Source organism: Fistularia commersonii, chromosome 5 (assembly GCF_037954325.1).
Source record: "Fistularia commersonii isolate RoL2024-O1a breed Wild chromosome 5, RoL_Fcom_v1.0, whole genome shotgun sequence".
NCBI lineage: Eukaryota > Metazoa > Chordata > Actinopteri > Syngnathiformes > Fistulariidae > Fistularia > Fistularia commersonii.
The window spans coordinates 11118067-11136432 of NC_141288.1; the positions used below are offsets into that span (position 1 = coordinate 11118067).

Genomic DNA, 18366 nt, shown 5'->3' on the forward strand with positions numbered 1-18366 from the left:
TCATTTTCCCATGCTATGTACTAATGTTCATACTGCTGATTTTATTGTTGTTCGCTTATATAAAGTCAAAGCCACAACAAAAGGTGAATTTCGATTAGTATGCTGCAATGGACATTCAAGTTTTCTGAATCTGATTACCTTTCCCTACTATTTGTGATTATTTTGTCAATGTACTAATGAAATACAATTTTGAAAATGTTCACCTTTGTTCACTTGTTTTGTCTAGCAAAACAAGCGGTTTGACAACATGGAATTCAATAAATTATTAATTGGATTAATATAAGACAAAAGCAGAGACCCAATTGCGATACAATTATCCCAATCAACACAAACAAGCAAGGTCACCCAATGTGTAGATGAACAAGAAAAGAACATGACACAGACAGAAGTTAAAAACCCCTAATAAACCTCATTTTTAATTTGAGCTGTTTGTACAATTGACTAATTACATTAAAACATCTGAATCTGTTTAAAAGTCTGCAGTTTTTACAGGTCCCTCCTCTGGCTAGCAGGTCAGGGAATGCTAGTCAAAACATACAATCAAAATAAAGCCACATATAATAATACAAATGATATCATAAAATACATCAGAGGGAATCAATGCAACAGCAAAGAAGCGTCTCAATGTGAAGCAGAAGTCTGGAGAGGCGTCCAACATCGAAACAACACTTTACACCGAGCCTGAAACCGGCGGACACGCTGCAGGCACAGGCGTCTCACTGTGCTCCCTGGTGGCTGTAACCAGGAGTACATGTGAGTATCTGAGTGTTTCCTAGGCTACAGTTTAGTCAAACACTTCAATTATTTACTGTGGCATGGTCTTACAATAGGATTGTGCGGCAGAACAATTAAGTAGTGTAAATTACATAATAAAAAATAGTATGTAACATGATCTACTCAAATTGTCTGAAAATGAACTGGAAAAATGTTAAATAAAAGTGAAACATGGCCTGAAAGTAATTTTTAAAAATTAACTTAAAAATACAGAAAAAAAAAAACATTTTACAACATATTAAGATGTAGAAGTAAATGACCAAGTACATGACGATTATCTTTTTAAAAAATTGTAAAATGTGACAAGGAAATGGCAAGCACATTAGCACATAATTCTTCAAAGATTAAGAAAGACAAAACCTTTTTCAAATATATATTTAATGTGAGCTATTTGCTCGTGAAAACTGTCTTCAAGTCTTTCATTTAAAGTAAAATTATTTGCTTAGTAAAAAAAAAAGGCCATAATTTAATATTTCCTACAGATTAAAAAAAAATAATAATTCAGCGTCTGTGCCTGCAGCTGCACCGCTGATATAAATGTGAATTCAATATCAAATACAGCCAAAACAACTGGCTTCTTTCTGAAAAGTGTTCACTTTATTTTGTCGTATTACACATCCTGACAATAGTCTGGCAACGGATGTAAGGTCAATCCTTGATGAGAGAAAAAAAAAGTTATGACACATACGTAACAGGTCTAGTGACATTAAATAGTAAATCACCATGGCTGAGTTTAAAAAATAATAATAAATAGAGAGGAGCATTTGGTTTAATATCAAAGGAAACTGCTACAAAATACCAAATCTGACGATGTCAAAGTCTAACAAAGTACATCTATGGCAGGCCTTCCTTGCCCTTTTAACCACCATTTCAACATGTTAAACCCCGTACATTCCTGGCGACGCAGTGCCCATCTTTTAAAAGCACAAATTTAAGGCACGGTTAGGTGGTCTGCTGCAACACTTGTCATGTGCATCGTTTGTACAACTTCACACTGCAAACACTGAATGCACCTGTCAAATCACTGCATTAGAAAACATGAATTATGTCTGATGTCTTTTTTTAGTGTTTTACGGAACCTGGAAACACACTGTCGTTAAAAACACACACAGAAGCTCAGAAGTGTCTCCTCCCAGAGCTTGGAATATTTGGACTTTTTGTATTTCAGTCATACAATGGAGAATTAGGACTAAAGGCGGGGAGGAGTGGAGCTGTTGAAGAGGATCTTGTACCTGCATTTCAAGAATATAAACAAACTGTCAAGGATAAGGTCAAACTGCAAGCACTTATGAGTCAGACATAAGGACCAATGTTTCACGACCAGAAAATATCAGGAATAAATCAGAGAAGTTTGATTCATTTGTGTCAAAAGCTTTCAGTGTTAGTGCTAGGAGTTTAAAACTTAACTTAAACTTAACTCAAAAAAATATTGAGCATTGCATTTTATGAGTAAATTTAGTAGGGATCATTAAAATTTTCCAGAGTTGTATAGGACATTTGATATTGTGTTGGAAAGTATTTGACATTTAATATTTTATAACAAAATCTAAATCAAACAACCCCATCCTCTTTACTTTCTTCTTGCCTAGCCTTAATTCTCCATCACACAGACAACACACTGTTTTACAAGAAAACAAACAAAAACAAAACTAAAAAATAGTGACTAAAAAATAGAAGGGAGGATGAGGGTGAGTGTGTGTGTGTGTGTGTGTGTGTGTGTGTGTGTGTGTGTGTGTGTGTGTGTGTGTCTGTGTGAGTGTGTGTCTGTGTGAGTGTGTGTCTGTGTGAGTGTGGGAGACTGTGTTGAGAGTCAGGGTACAACCCTCTTGTAGAGAGAGCAAAGAACTTGGACATCAGGAAACCCTCCCCCCCCGTTCTGTTCGAAACGTGGCATGGGTGTTCAAATGGCCAGACTTGACAGAGGTAAATAATAAACATAATAAGTCGTAAAATAACAAGTGAATATACTGGATTATAACTGAGGAAGAAGAATGCCTCGTGACTGTACAAGTGTCACTCTACGGCTAAGGATTTCAGACACGAGTTTCATATGTATCTGTATTTTGCAATGAAAAAGCCTAGCAACTGAACATTTTTCAAGAGCAAAGAAATTGACTCACCTTATAGAATCTAAGATAAAGAATAAGAATCCAAAACTGCACAGGCTTGGATAGCTTTTGGCCTGAGACTCATGCATTATAGTCCTACCAGGTTCAGATTAAGTCCCACCCATGAGGCTCAGCTCAATAGCATATCCATTTTTTGGAGACACAATCTCTTCTGAATACAGCCCTAAAAAATAAACAAATTTGGACTCTCCGTGGGACAGTTTTACTCTTGTTTTTTCTTGCAACAAATCGCTTTTTAACATCAGCCTCAATACATTTGCAATTCAACTTCACAATTGCAAAATGCAGATACAGGAACTCCATAGACAAACAAAACAGGATCGAAGAGGAAGGGAAAGGGCACAAATAGCCAAGTCAGAAATGCTCTGGATGAAGATGCTATGAGCCTTGAAAAAAGAAATAGAAGCTTATGTTTGCCTTGTAATGCAGATTATTTGATAAAGCTTGTGCCATCATTCACATGTATTTACAGCACATGAAGTCTGTTCATGCCTTCCTCTCTTAACTAAATAATAATCAAAAATAACAACAGAGACTATATCAGATATCTGCAGGACATCAACATCCTCACCAGGCTGGACTTTGATTCCCATCACTGTGGAGGACAAGGAGGAGGAGGGTGGAGTCTCTGCACACATCTCAATATTCCAGGAGCCTTTGTGACACGTTGAATATGAAGATGGTACAAAACAAACATCACTGACAGCTTCTCTGGAACAGACTTAATTTGGAAGCAGAAAAACACACAAATGACACCAAAAAACAAAACAAAAAAAACAAAATAAAAAATAAAATAAAAAAAAGCTCTCCCGTGACACAGAGTCGTCCTCTCAAAAGAGCGTCGACGGAGCAGCAGCAGATTGTGGTGATGCTGGGAGACCTGAAACCACCGCCCGTCTCATGAGAAGCCTGAAGAGTGGGAGGCGCTGTGCTGCAGGTGGGGCGTAGTTGTGTTGGTGGTGTTGAGGTGGAGGCTGGAGTACCTCAAAGGGGTGTTGCAGCCTTGAGCCTGGGGGAAGCGCTGGTGGTAGCGGTCCAGACGCAAGTATTTCACTGTCACCAGTTTACCTTTTGAAACAAAATCAAGAGAAGTCAGTCATGGTTGTGCATTTAATCAAAACAGCAGAGGCCATTTAAAAACTATCATTATCTTTGAAAATGGGTCTTTTACTCGGACAGGTGTGTTAAGAAGTGTTAAGGAGCACATACCATCAAACCAGGAGCCATGAAGTGCCTTGAAGGCTTTCCCTGAGTGCTCTGCAGAGAGGCACTTCACATAGACGCAGCCCTGTGGAGAAGGGGGAGCAGTCAAGCTCCCGCAACCAGATACAGATAAAGATACAGACAAAGACATCAAGCTCGGTGCTAGACTCCTACCTCCCGCGAGTTCTTGTCAACAGCGATGTGGACGATGCCGTTGTTGTCGCTGCACTTCTCCAAGATGGCCTCATGGATGGCGAGATCCCAGTTCTCTCCCACCTCCCTGGAAAAATACCAGACATACGCATGAGGCAGTTCATTGGTGTTTGCCCCATCATCAAATTAGCAGCAGAGCCAGACTCACATAATTGGATCAAACATATTCCTGATCTTCAGACATGGAGTGAGACTGTTGGGAGGCGAATTTCGACGGTCCAGGGGGAACGCTGCAAAGGAGACGAGAGCTGTGAATGAATGAAAGCTGCTGCGAGCCCACCCATCCAAGGCCATGATCTAAGACGTTTGCAACTCCCTAACCTTTGGATAGAGTTGGCAAAGCCTTTTGAACAGTATTAATGCTTCAAGTTTACGAAGCATATAAATGTCGCAAGCTTAACCTTTATTTCAAAGTGTTTTATCTTCTGAAAAAATATTGAGGAAAGAAGGCTTGGAGTTATTAATTTTAAAGTAACTATAACTAAAGATCAACCACAAGAAACAAAAGGGGCATTTCTTGGGAAATGTCTGGTGAAAAAAAAAAAACGTAACTAGAATGAATCCTTTCAAAAATGACTGAAAAATCATCTTGAGGTAATAAATAAAAATAGAGAAAATTGAATTTGTTAAAAAATGTTAAAGAAAATTTATTTCTAAAAATCAAAGAATACTGACATTTAATATCCACCCTCATCTCACAATTACCTGGGCATTAAAGAGGCAACTACACTGAGGGTGTGGACTGACAAGCCCTTGCTGGAGGAAACCCCTAGCTTCCATGAGATTTGCCGTATGAGGTACCTTTTCCTTGCCAGACTTTGGAAGGCATCAGGGAGGTCTTGTCACAGCTTAGTGATGGCTGGATCCACCTCCAGACCAGGTAGTTTGCTCCACCGATAATCTGAGTCTCTGTTCGAATCCTTGACTCGTTGGCGGACAGAAATTTCACAGCCCGATCCCAAATCTTCTTCATTTTCTTCCTGAATGACAACAAAACATCGGGATACATCAATAGCATGTTTTGAGGATGCGCCAGGATATAGAAAATATTAACATAGTGTAGTAGCTTGATATTCTATAGACTGTAGTTAAATGGGTCTTCTATCTTTCTAAATCACCTCCTCTTACAAACCAGCAGCTGTCAAACACACACACACACCTTTTTTACCTAGAAGAAAAATTACTTTTAAAGACTTTTTTTGCTCGATTGTGATTTTCCCCTGTAAATTAATTAAAGACATTTGGGCTCGTATTGGACAGTCTGAATGTGCAATAGGGAGCCAGTGCTGACCGTTCCTGTGGCTGGACCAGCGTGTCCCGGACGTGAGGGATGGGCATGTAAGGCTGCAGGTCCTGGTTTTCCTGGCAGGCCTCATTGTGATTCCTCAACACATCTGGTCAGAGAAGAGTTATTAGAGCCAAAGATCTCAGATTGCAGGGATTAATTGCATCACACCATCTGGTTATACATTAGGTTAGGGGTGCACAGGGGTGGCATGGCTCAAGGGTTTGAGCTGTTGTCCTTGGATCTGAACATTCCTGGTTGATTCCTGCACTCCTAATAGCCAGTTGAAGCATTGTTGAGCAAGACACTGAACCCATAACTGCTCCCCTGGCACAGCTCATTGGCTGCCTTCTGCTCATGGTTCATCCATGATGGGCTAAACGCAGTGGTCACATTACGCATACGTGCCATACGTATAACTGAATGTAACAATAAAGATATTTCCTTCTATTTCACAGGTGCATGCACAACTGTATGAACTTGTGGGCGGGTGTACATATATTCTACATATATGTAATCTTGTTCGTAAACCTGCAGTAACGAGCATACAACAAAGCAACGTGTGAGTGGCAACACCCACAGTACAGCACAGAATGTGGGTAAAGGAATTAAAGAGATGTCCTAGAAGACAGCTAGCAATGGAATTGGAGTCTAGTTATGGAAATCTCCTTATCTTCCACAGCTATGGAATTATGTATTAATTCCAAATGTTATGGCTGGTTCATGGCTGGCCAGACATTCTTTGGTTTGATCCTTGTTGATACCAGGTATTTAAAAAAAATGCAGCATGATTTCGAAACACCATGAAACCCACCCAAATATGAAAGGCAGTGAGTTCTACTTTAGAAAAAAAATGGAATAAGAAAAAGTAAAACATTCAGTTATGATTACAACAGAAGTCCTCTGGCTGTTTATTTGTGACATTAGGTTCGTGAAATCTCAGCTATCTGGCATTTAGGAAAGCAAGACAGAGAAGAATCATCAAGTAAACGATGGGTATGGGTTAAAGTCTTTTCCTTTATAATGCAAATGAGTAATGCAACACAATCAGGCGTGTCTCCTTACGTATGATCCTCTCCACCATGTCGTACATCTGCCGGGTTTCCTCCTCCTCTCTTCTCCAGCGATACTTCACATAGCAGACCACCCCCCACACTGAGCCAACCACTGCACAAAGACACAACATTTAGACCTTCCAACTGTTGCCTGGAGAGTACCTTTAAACTCAGTCCATGTTGGGTTTAAGTTTAAATACTGGGCTACAGTGAAATTCAAAAGTAGTTATTTAATTCATAAATCAGATTAATAATGGAAAGGGGTAGAAAACAGTGTTGAACTAGCTTTTGTTTCCATTTTAATGCGGACCAACAGGCCTTTGCAGGTGAACAGGTCTGAAAATAGTAAAGTGGCTATTTTAACATTCTGATTTTTTTTCTGACATGCAGGGATTTTTGAAGATGTACATTTTACAAGGATTTTAAATTTAAATTAATTTGTCTTTTTCTCCAGTCAGTCTTAAACAGGTGTTTTAGTATAGCTAAATTTGTTCTGTTTTGTTTACTTTTCTTTCTATTTTAAAAAGTACATGTTGAAATTTTCTGACAGGCAAAAAAGTTCTGGATAATTCAGGCAGCACCTGATCTTTCAGTTTCTCTTTTAATCAGTGAACCTTGAGGTCAAAAATGGGTCACTCATATGAAATGGCACCCCCTGGTGGCCTGATTCATAATCATTCAGCTTAATAATGACACTAGTTTCTTAGCTTCAAGGTACTTCAAAACCAGGACATGTTATATGTAGGTACAACTGAAGGGCTTCCATCAGTGAAGCGTTCCTTCAATAATCGTGGGGTGTGTGTTAACAGTTCCACCAGGACATGGAAGGTGCCCATTGTTGGTTGACAGAAATTCAAAGATCCACAGAGGAAAGAAAAGCTGGTCCATCTCACCTGCTGCTATGAGGACAACTCTGCTGATAACAGTGAGGAAGGCCCGGCGGAACCGGCAGGCGAAGGGCATGTTGGGATGTGTGGATTCTAGTCGGGATATCTCAGACACGTCTGACACAGGATCGTCTACAGCCTGCCCAATCAGCCTGCACAGAAACACATGCACAGTAAGCCTGCCAAATTCACATACAGCCTACACACATCAAAGTGTGTATTAGGTGTTACCTTATCCCGATATCCTGACCGGTCCGGATGATCCATTCTAACGAGGTCAGAGTAAAGTGTTCAAACTCCTTGTTCTGTGTCTGAAAAAGACAGGCATATACAAAGTCAGGTAATGTTGCAGCCCAAATGTCCTCCACCCTGAGAGCCTGAAGGACAGCCGGTCCATACACCAAAAAGATGAGTTCTGTATCCTATCACTATCCCTATTTGCATAAACATGACAACCACTGGCCATTTATGCAGTGACATACCAGCAAATACTCTGAGGCTTCGTCCAGGGACAGACTTCTGTTGGGATGCTGCTGGTTCCCACAGTCATGTTGGCCTGAAAACAAAGCATCAATCATCACTCTCATCGGAGAGCTTGTCCTGTTTACCTGCTGGCTGGGGAGCATTTGACATTTTCCACATGTAAGAACAAGTGCAAACCGTAACGGACGTAACTTCACAATGGTTGTATTTTCAAAAGGATAGTTTTAAGTGGGGAAAGGGGACCTAAAAAATAATATCTCAGATTATAATGCTACAAACTCAAATGTTCAATATTTCTAATGTGCCTTTCTTTTGCGATGCTTTTGCCCTCCAGTGGCTGTAAAGGAAGAAAGTCAATAGTCCAAACAGTTCGTGAGTAGTGCGCAGTAAAAAGTGAAGGCTACCAGCGATGTGGGCCAAGTGGTCGTGAAGATTCAGCAGTAACTTCAGGATCAGGTCCCGTTCCATCTTGTTCTGTAGATAATAACTAGAAATTAGTAAATCATGCCTTATAAAAATAAGAGCATTTATTCTGTTAAAGGTGAGGACTTACAGTTTCACCACTAGTACTCTCATCCTATTTTAGTTGGAGCTCTTATTGTATGCCTGTTAATGTATATTTAAGCAGGCTTTGTCAATTGCGATATTTCTATATACTTATTCTGTCACCATCTCATTATTGCTATGGCTGTAATCTCCAGGTACGGAAAACAAAAGTGTAGTTCTTCATAAATTCATGACAAATTAGAAATGTTCCTCCGGCCATTCCTGCCAGAACAATCTTGTTTTCTTTAGATTCCAGCAGTTCATGTAAACCACCACACTGATTGGCTTGGGCCTTAAAGACAGATCATCATGACCTTCTATTTTGTCCAACTCTGGTTTGTTAAATAAATTTCCCATGAATTTCTCTAAAGACTTTCCAGAAGATACTTATGCAGAGTCAAGAACCACAACATCCAGTTGACCGAATGAATCACTACCATAAAAGGTTTGACTCAAGTCAAGTATTGAAGAAAATGTAAAAAGAATAAAGGAACAATAGTGTGTGCATTGTAATGTAATGGAGTTAAAGAACGAAGTGAAGCACAGTTGAACAAACTACTGAATCATGAAATCTGTTCTGAAATGGAATCCATTCTTTTCCTCTCAAATGCTCTTGTTTTTGCCTCTTAAATAAACAGGTCAAACAGGAAATTGTTCTGGCTGTGAGCAGGGTAACGACAATGTATTTGTACTTGTTTGTTCAGATTTCGGGTGATATAGTGCTTTTCCTACACTGCATGTGAAACTTTGTTTTATTAAACCAAAGTTGATCTTAGAACATATTTTGGTTTCAATGAGATGAGATACCCTCGTTCTTCAAACTGTATCTCATGGAATGTACATCTTCAGGCCTCATCGAGGAAATTCTAGTGGATGAAAATGAATGTGAATTTTACAGAAATGTACATGGTAATGCTTTGTGTGTGTGGGGGGGGGGGGGTGAAACCAGGGAGAGGGACTTGATTTAGATTTGGCCTTTGTTTCATTGTGTCTACTTGGAAATGTCTGCTGACTCAGGTGCCACACCTAGTGGTGAAAGATGGTATCCTATATTTTTAAGACATAAGTTTCATCTCAAACTTGTCCGATTCTTGACAGCAGTGCATCTGCTGCTCTCTCTCTGTTGGTTGAAAAAAATAAATAAAATAATACATTCTCAGACACAAAACAAGCGGAAGAAAAAATCTACTTACATATAAGTCATCAAAGTCACTGCCAAAGGGGTGGCTCTTAACTGCAACAAAAGGAAAAATGAGGGGATACCATCAGGAAACAGTATCACTTCACGTGAAAAGGCACAAACACAAGTGGAGGTGCAGGCTGGATTTGTCTTGAGGAAACATGTACAGCAGGAGGCTGTGGAATGTGAGTCTAGTTCAGACATCGCCGAACACGTGAGTCAGTGTCTGTACATGAAGCCTGGCCACATCAGCCTGCTGGAGTGCTGCCATCTCTGCACAGACACTGAGCTGCACTTGGCGCCCCGGAGAGGACTCACTTGTTTATACTGGAGAGGAAGCACGATACCTAATTTAGAGTAAAATGGGAAATAAACGCTTGTGTGTCAAAATATAAACTTATATAATACACTGCACAATTAAAGGAGGACTCATTTTAATAATCCTGCCACATTAGAGACACGGTGTAAGAAATATGAACTAAGAAGACGATGAGCGCCCACAGTCATGTGAAGTGTCCCATTTTAAACTGCTGACACCGTGTCTCAGGATGTGTTGATTTCCATGGTGATGGGGTTGCACACTGGGATTTCTAATATTTCTGCTCCTCCATATTTAAATGAGGTGGAAAAAAATACTATGAATGAGGTTCAACACTGTGTTTGGTAGTTAGAAGTGGAAACTGCTAGTGTGACAGCTTTTAGCGCCACAATTGAAAATGCACGAACCTCTGCTGCACAATAAAATCCAGTGTAAACAGATGCTGTCTTTCTGAATAGAGGAAACTAATGTTTTCTTTGAAGAAGAAAAAAAAAGGAAATATGTACTATTTTACCTAATTTTCTTACACTTTCCAGTCAACTTGTTTCAAAATATCATTAGATAATTCCTTGAGACAAAAGATGATACACCACCTTGAAAAAAAATTACACAAAATTATTTTTCAAAATTGCATTTATTATTTCACTAAAAGTTAAATTTAAAACACTCCTCCTTATGCTGAAGCCACACTCTCTGTGCTGAAGCATTAGCTCCACATACATTTATGTGGCCATCCAGACATCACAGGCATGAACAGACATCATACAGACATGCTAAAAACATACCTCTTCACTACGCACTACCCAACTAATTGCACTTAGCCCCCAACAACCGAAAAAAAAGGAGAGAAAAAAACGATGAAATGAATGTATGTATGTATGTATATGGTTCTGAGATGGCTATTTGGTTGAGTGGTCACTTCTGACTTCCGACAACTGGTACTTCGGATCTTCGGTGACTGAATTGCACTTTTTGTGAGTCACTTTGAATACAAGCGTCTGCCAAATGACTGTAATGTAATGTAATACAGGCAACCTAAACCCAAGACGTATTCTATATTCTTTGCATCAAACAGTTTTAATTGTAGGGCCAATAAGTGCAAGAGAAACGCCGACGTTTCCACCCCAAGTAGTGGTACGAGCAGACGAGAACTATCAGTTCATGTCTGCCTCTGACTCGTGTAGCTAATTATCTAGCATAGCAGCCAACAGCTAGAGAGTTAATCCATATCAGAGCGTAAAACTTGACGACTTGTGATGTACCACTCATTCAGCCAATAACCAATATCAATATATACACTTTATTTCACCATCTATTTACAGAACATCAGATCTCCGTTGTTGTGATTAACGTGTCAGGATTAGCAGCTGCACACAGAAAGCCTTTCTGTATAAACCCATTCACCAAGATAAGAAAAACATACCAAGTTTCAAATAGTGTGCTGTTTTGCAGATTTCTTTTGTCTATAAATCATACTAAAAATGTTTTTTTTCTTCAGTCTAAATAATGTTGAAAGTAGATCATGTATCCCCCATGTCCACCAATGATATCGTTCCTAAGTCATAACAGAGGGGAACCAAACAATCAGATCATGAAAGCTTCTGAAAGGCAGAATGAGGAAATTCGTGAAGATGCAACTCTTATCTATTTCTATATTTATCAAGCGGATGGACACGGGAGGCACCAGACGGGTGGAGCTCCCCCAGAGTAAAACCCAGCCCGACTGCCAACTCAAGACATATGTTTTTGTCTTTATACACACCGTATAGTTTGTATGACCACACATACACAAACAGGTTAGCGTAACATAAGGGTACACACATGTCCAAGGATAGAGATCTGGCAAGACTTATTGCTGCAGTGGAAGCAACACTCCTGTGAGCTCACCGATTTAAAGCTCATACGGTCATGTGATTTGTGCAGACATGCAGAAACACAATGAGTGCTAACTATTTTTCTTGGCACAGATGGTTCAAGATAAAGGAGATCAGTAAAACGTTTGATTGAATTTACAGCTACTGTAATGCGATGTAATGTGGCCTCTATTACTGAAAGTACCATACTAATCACACTCTGGCAGAACGTTCAAGGTAAAGAAATAACTTCTACTGATGTAGCAATTAAATAATATACAAACACAATCTTGAAACTGCAATAAATTTACACATCAGCTTTGGGCTTTGAAACCTCGATTACTAGTCCACACCATTGTTTCAACAAAATGAGTCAGGATTTTATCTTTCCACTTTAATTGTGAAATCTAACTGAAAAAATTCATAAATTAGAAGTCTTTACTGAGGTGAAATGAGCTGATGGTGTTAAATAAACATTTGTCACTTTACAGTGTGATCCTCAAAATCAAGGTCAATGATTCATGTCCAACAGGTCACATTGTAGATGCCTGGATTACAAAAATACACTAATAACTAAGTACTAACGTGGTGATGTGATGCAATAATAAAATAGATCTATTCAAGCCTGCATTTGTGATCTTATTATAAAATACTTAAAATGTAAATTTCTGGCGGATGTTAAATTTAAACCAGCAGTTGCGTTTTAACAAAAGGACAACATTTTCTGTATAGTACTGTACTTTCTTTGAAAAACATTTTCACCGGTTCCAAATTTGCCGCTGTTAGGGGAGCTGATGATGCATTCAAGAACAGTTTCTGACCAAGCTACAGTTTCTTGTGGTGTTTTCTGGAGTGCCTTGTATAAATATGCCGAGGTAAAGACCTCCACATAAGGGGAGTGAAGCTAGAACATTGACAGCAGTTTCATTCCTAATGGGCGAGGAAAACTAATACGCTGATATTTTCAGGAAGATCTCAAAGAGGAGACAAGTAATGCAACTTTTTAGAAACAAAATTACCCTAATTAATTTGCTGGTGCTGAAAATAAGCTACATTATGAAAGCAGATTTGTGGTTAGATTTTCAAAGGAAGGACGGGCAAAGGAATGTCACAAAACTGCTCCTTGACAACCAACTGCATGTCAACGACACGGACTCAAGAGATTGTTGATGCAAAAATAAAAAAGATCGAATGCGATGTCATGTTTCTCAGTTTAGATGTCTTCACATGTTTTACCAACTCTATCAGCTTATAAGAGCTTCCCAAAGTGCTGCCACACTGGCTCTCATTAGAAAGCCACGATCACAATGAAAGTATTGATATTTTCTTTCAGCTATTATGTAAGAAACGAGTGTTGTGTTTGTTGTGCATTATTCTCAGCATTTATTCAGTTTATAACATATTATGTTGTTAATTTGTTGTTGAAAGACATGTTTTTTTTGTACACTAGCACTGTATTGGATTTTAAAACACTGGTAACTTTACAACACTACACCCAATACCACCATGACATGAGGCTTGACCTAACAGGTGCATTTTGTCAAGCAGACCAGTGAGGCTTATCAGGTAGATAAAGATTTTATGTTCAACAATACAGTCACATAACAACTAGTCTCTCTAACTGCCATACCAGACACGCAAAGAGAAAGACTAATCTGTAAATGTGGATCCCTGATGGAATGAACCGGCATCTGCACCTCAGCGTCCGCTGCAGCGTCTTGCAGAATGATGTCACGTTGCTTTGCAGCAAAAGCCTGGCTCAACTTTTTTGTTCAATGAAACACACCAACACACACTAATATACACTAAATCACACGCAAACTCCTCAACTCGCTGGCAGTGTTTTATCAGGCGAACATACCCTGTAAGTACACTTGTTGAGCATCTACTTTATGAGCACTGTGCTCGAATGATAATTTGCTAATAATAATCTGTGACATCTGCGCTCAGCTTAGTTAATAGCTGAAATTGTCCCATGAACAGGTATTTTGAAAAACAGCCTCACAACAACTACTCCACACATTGTTAATTAGCAATGATTGTATTATTAATACATATCAAAAAACCTTGAATTTATTTTAAATGACAAACATGAAATACATCATTTTACTGCTTAGACCAAAAACTTCCAGGTAGAACCTTAGTTTGTCTTTAATAGTCCATTGCTGTTTGAACAAAGTGAATACTTTTGTTTACTCCATTCATAATATAAATATTGTACAATAACTTAAAGCAAATTATAGCATTTTTGTTGTAATCTGTCTGAGAGAACTAAGCAATTTGTGATTGATTTATTAGGCAAGTCTCCTCCAACTCCTCAATTTACTGTTGACAGTCAATCAACTGGTCACATCCAGCTGTGTGCCGCATACAGTTTTCCAACAAACAACGGATTGTCTCACTTCACCTAAGATATACTGCACTAATATTTATGTGTTTAGATTTGCATGCATCCACCAGACATTGGGAAAAAAAAAGTTAATCTGTGTCCCCATATCAGTCAAAAAAACCCTACACCTACTTCTTTTGTAAATGGAGGTTTTAATCTTGTGTTTTGAGGTCAGAGTAGGACAACATGAAAACCATTTGTTTTTTTACATTATTATATTATTTGCAGAGCACTGACTGATTCTGTTATTTTGTAAACATTTAGCATCATTCATTGATTTGATAAAAAAAATCTTTTAGACATGTTAAATACTGCAATTAGCAATCTCACACTTTTAATGTTTATTTTAACAAAAAAAAATTCAGCATCGTTCCATCTAAAGTGGTGTTGCTGTACATTTTGCCATAATAATTAAATTAATAAATAATGAAATTAAGTGGATGATATCAGCCCGAACAACCTGCATTTTATCTCATTGTTAATTAATACGCCATATTATATTGATTAGTTATAAAATAACATATTTGCACAGACCACAAAGTCTGTGATTCAGTTCAGAAAAGCAGCACACCCAAATTATTAATTTTGTATATTGGTAACTGAAAATCAAATTGAACAAGTGATGAAAATTGTTACACTTGTCAAGTTTTCAAGCAGTGAGATTAAGTTGACGAAGGGATTTCAAAATAACGGACAAGACAATATATATCACTCATAATTGTCCTGTGCTTTGATTGCAGTTGTCTAATAATCTTACAACAGATCAACAAGGTCATATCACCGCATTTTTTAGTTCCCTACAATAAATAACTATTGGCTTTGGAAAACAAACGTATAAGTCAACCCCACTCTAATTTAAACAGTTCCTTTGATAAGCTTGCATTGCCTTTTAATCTCAGTGTTCAAAAAGAACTCTTCAGTATACCCACAACATTTAAGGAGATATACAGTTAGCTGTGATGAGGGTTGTTCAGGTAGGTTTTCCCCGATGCAAAGCATGCTTTCAATTATCAAACCCTGGAAGTACAATTTCAACCTTGATAATAAATCTTTCACAGTACTATTGAACATAATTTCAAGTGTTTTGTTACGCTTTTTCCTCATACTTCACAGCTTATATTCTTCTGATTTCTTCCCAATTGCTTTGTAATTTACAGGTTATTTCATGCGAACCTTCGTTTTCAACATACTTATTTACAGGTGACTTACTGTTCTTGCCCTGCTCCAATCTAAGTTAAGTTTATTTTTAGGTTTTTCTTTAAGACCTTAACATGCTTTGTCCGTAGTCTTTAATATCTTAATGGTTTGGGAGTGCTCTTTCAGATTAGAAAAATAAAAAATACAAAACCTATGTGTTTAAAAATAAAAAGTAACATTTGGATGCTGATGAATTATATACAGCAAATAATGACAATATAAAAACAGTATATATTCAATGATCTATTTGTTCAGCAAACATTTTAGTGAAAAAAGGCAGTCAAAAGATAAATCATGTACTCACTGACTCCATCCACCTCTGAGGACCCAGAGCCCCTCATCCTCAGGTACATGAGGCCCAGCAACAGGAAGAAGAGGCAGGCTGCCGTGAGCAGGAACATGGACAGGTAGTGAGCGCTGAAGCTGCCGGAGGAGGCCACCTCTTCCCTTTTGAACTGCTGGAGGAGCTCGTCCTCCGGAGCCGCTAGCTTGTGCTTCAGCAGCGCCTGGCTGTACGAGTGGTTGGGACTGATGTGGTTGGAGTGGTTGCTCCTGGTGGTCTGGGACAGGCTGCTGTAGGTGGAGAAGCGCGGTCTCAATCCGATGCTGACCCTACTGGTGCTGGCGCCTCGGGATGCTCCATCGTCCTCGTCGACATGGTTATTCTTGTCGATGCTCCCTCCGTGGTTCTCGGAGGGTACGTCGGATACGTAGATGGACTTCCTGGGTAAATTGTAGCTCAAGAAGCCTCCGGGCGGGCCCGAGTCCCTTCGGTTTCCCTCGCCTTCCTCGTCGTCCTCCCTCCGGTTCCCCACCATGTTTAGACTCCCGGGTGAGTTAACCAACCCGGACGCCCCCGCCGCCTGAGACCCGCGCGCGACTTTGTGGGAAGAGAATACCGTTCTCGGGAGGCTCCGCCTGGGCTCCAGCCTATCCCGTTGTCGGTCTCCGACACCAGGGCCCCCGACCTCCTCGTCGTCCGAGTCTGAGTAATTCCCGGCTAGCTTGCTAGTGTTCAAGTGAGACGCCCTGCTACCATTTAAAGACGCCGAGGGCTTCTCTTTATCCCCGTCATTGTCGTCCTCATCCCCGGAATCGTCACAATCCCATCCCTCCGCCTCGGGGCTGGATCTGGCACTGAGTCCCCAGCCCAGCGAGACACGTCTCGGTCCGTCCGGACCAGGGGAAGAAGTGATGCTATTCAGCGTACCTCCAGCGCCATGCTGACTGTTGATCGCGACACACGGGCTCGGAACGAGACTCGTCTTCGGCTGCAGCTTGTAGCCGGAGCTCCGGTCCAACCCGCTGCTGTGGTTGAGGCCTTTTCTTTTCTGTGGAGTTTCGGCGTCAGACTCGTCGGAACTGAAGCCGAGGACGGAGGACTTCCGGCCCGGTCTCCTGTTCGAGCTCAGGTGCGTGACGTCATGGCTGGCTGGCCTGGATCCCGCCGTGTTGCCGCCGCCAGTGCTGTGGTTGATGGTGCCGCCGCTGCGTGCTTTCCCGGGTCTAATTCCTCGCTGTTGTTGCTCGTCGCGAAGCTTCTTGAGTTTCTTCAGATAAACCGGCCGTGTGTTTTCGGTAACGGGGCCTGGAGTGAAACCGAGACGCTTCAGTTCGGAGTAAAGCTCCTCGTCCGTTAACTGCGTTGACGCCATCTTGGACAAAACTCTCTCAGAAGGCCCTGAAACGGAAATGACGTAAAGTGCAGTAACATCCAGGAGACCGACTGGAGCCCCTCAATTCCGCTGTCCGTTTTCTATTTTACTAGCTGCTAGTAGCTGCCCATTACGTCGATCGCGATCGACTGGTCGATCGCAAAGGCATTGTGGGTCGATCGCATGGCATTGAAAAAAAAAAGTTGGCGCCAGCATATCATCAGTTCTCACAATGACATCTGACCTGACCTTTCTCTGACACACGCGTCACTGCGCATGCGCATACAATTGCGCTAAGTGCAGGAAAACTCTTAACAAGTTAGCAAGTAAGAAAAGGGATAAAATGAGTTGAAAAGCTGGACCAAGTAAAAAGCCGAAGACCTACCACTACCATAAGGAGTGGGAGGAGGACTTCTTTTTCACAGCTGTACCGAAGAAGGGAAATGTGGAGCGCCACTTTCGGGCTGTTCATAAAAACTCTTGCATCGAGTTCCCTCCGAAAAGCGAGCTGAGAAGGAGAAAGGTTAAGGAACTAAAATCACAGGTGTCCGGACAGCAGTCATTTTTCAGACAGCTAACTTCATAGGCAAGGGCAGCCACTGAAGCATCGTTCCGGGTGAGTCACTTCATCGTTAAAAATAAGAAATCCTTCCAGGATGGAGAGATGGTAAATGAAGCATTTGTTGAATGCTTTAAAAAGAGACTTTAAAAACAAACCAGAAATACTAGCTTCGATCAAAGCTCTTCAGCTATCAAGAAGTGCAGTAGCACGGCGCAGTGAAGCCATGGCTGAGGATTTGACCCAGCAACTTTGGAAGGAAATCGCAGATTGTGAGTGTTTTTCACTGCAGATGGACAAGTCTACAGACGTGAGGGACACAGCACAATTGTGCATTTTTATTCGAATGGTGTTAACTGACATGACTGCAAAAGAGGAGCTGTTAACAGTGCTGAAATGGATTTATCACCAAGTGCAGGGAGGATGATGATTTTCCGGACTTCCTCAATTACCAATGTATTATACACCAACAAGCATTATGTGCAAAAATGCTCAACATGAAAGAGATAATGGATGTGGCAACAAAGATCGCCTGTTTTATTCGGGGCAGATCTCTTCAAAGACGGCTATTCCGTCCACATCTGGAGAAGGCTGAGTGCGACCACTCATAGTTGCTGTTGCACACCGACGTAAGATGGC

The 18366-nt window shown here is 40.4% G+C and overlaps 1 protein-coding gene across 1 annotated transcript; it reads right to left on the reverse strand.

The window, feature by feature from the left end:
* Positions 1 to 383: 383 nt before the first annotated feature.
* lemd3 (LEM domain containing 3) lies at positions 384 to 17303 on the reverse strand. Its single transcript, XM_086146781.1, has 13 exons — positions 15818 to 17303; positions 9769 to 9809; positions 8434 to 8503; positions 8029 to 8102; positions 7778 to 7857; positions 7553 to 7698; positions 6670 to 6771; positions 5611 to 5713; positions 5121 to 5299; positions 4468 to 4549; positions 4281 to 4386; positions 4113 to 4191; positions 384 to 3971 (listed from the first exon to the last, which is right to left on the reverse strand). Exons 1-13 carry the CDS (start codon positions 17166 to 17168, stop codon positions 3802 to 3804), a joined length of 2583 nt encoding a protein of 860 aa, XP_086002907.1. The 5' UTR covers positions 17169 to 17303; the 3' UTR covers positions 384 to 3801.
* Between the last annotated feature and the right edge of the window lie 1063 nt (positions 17304 to 18366).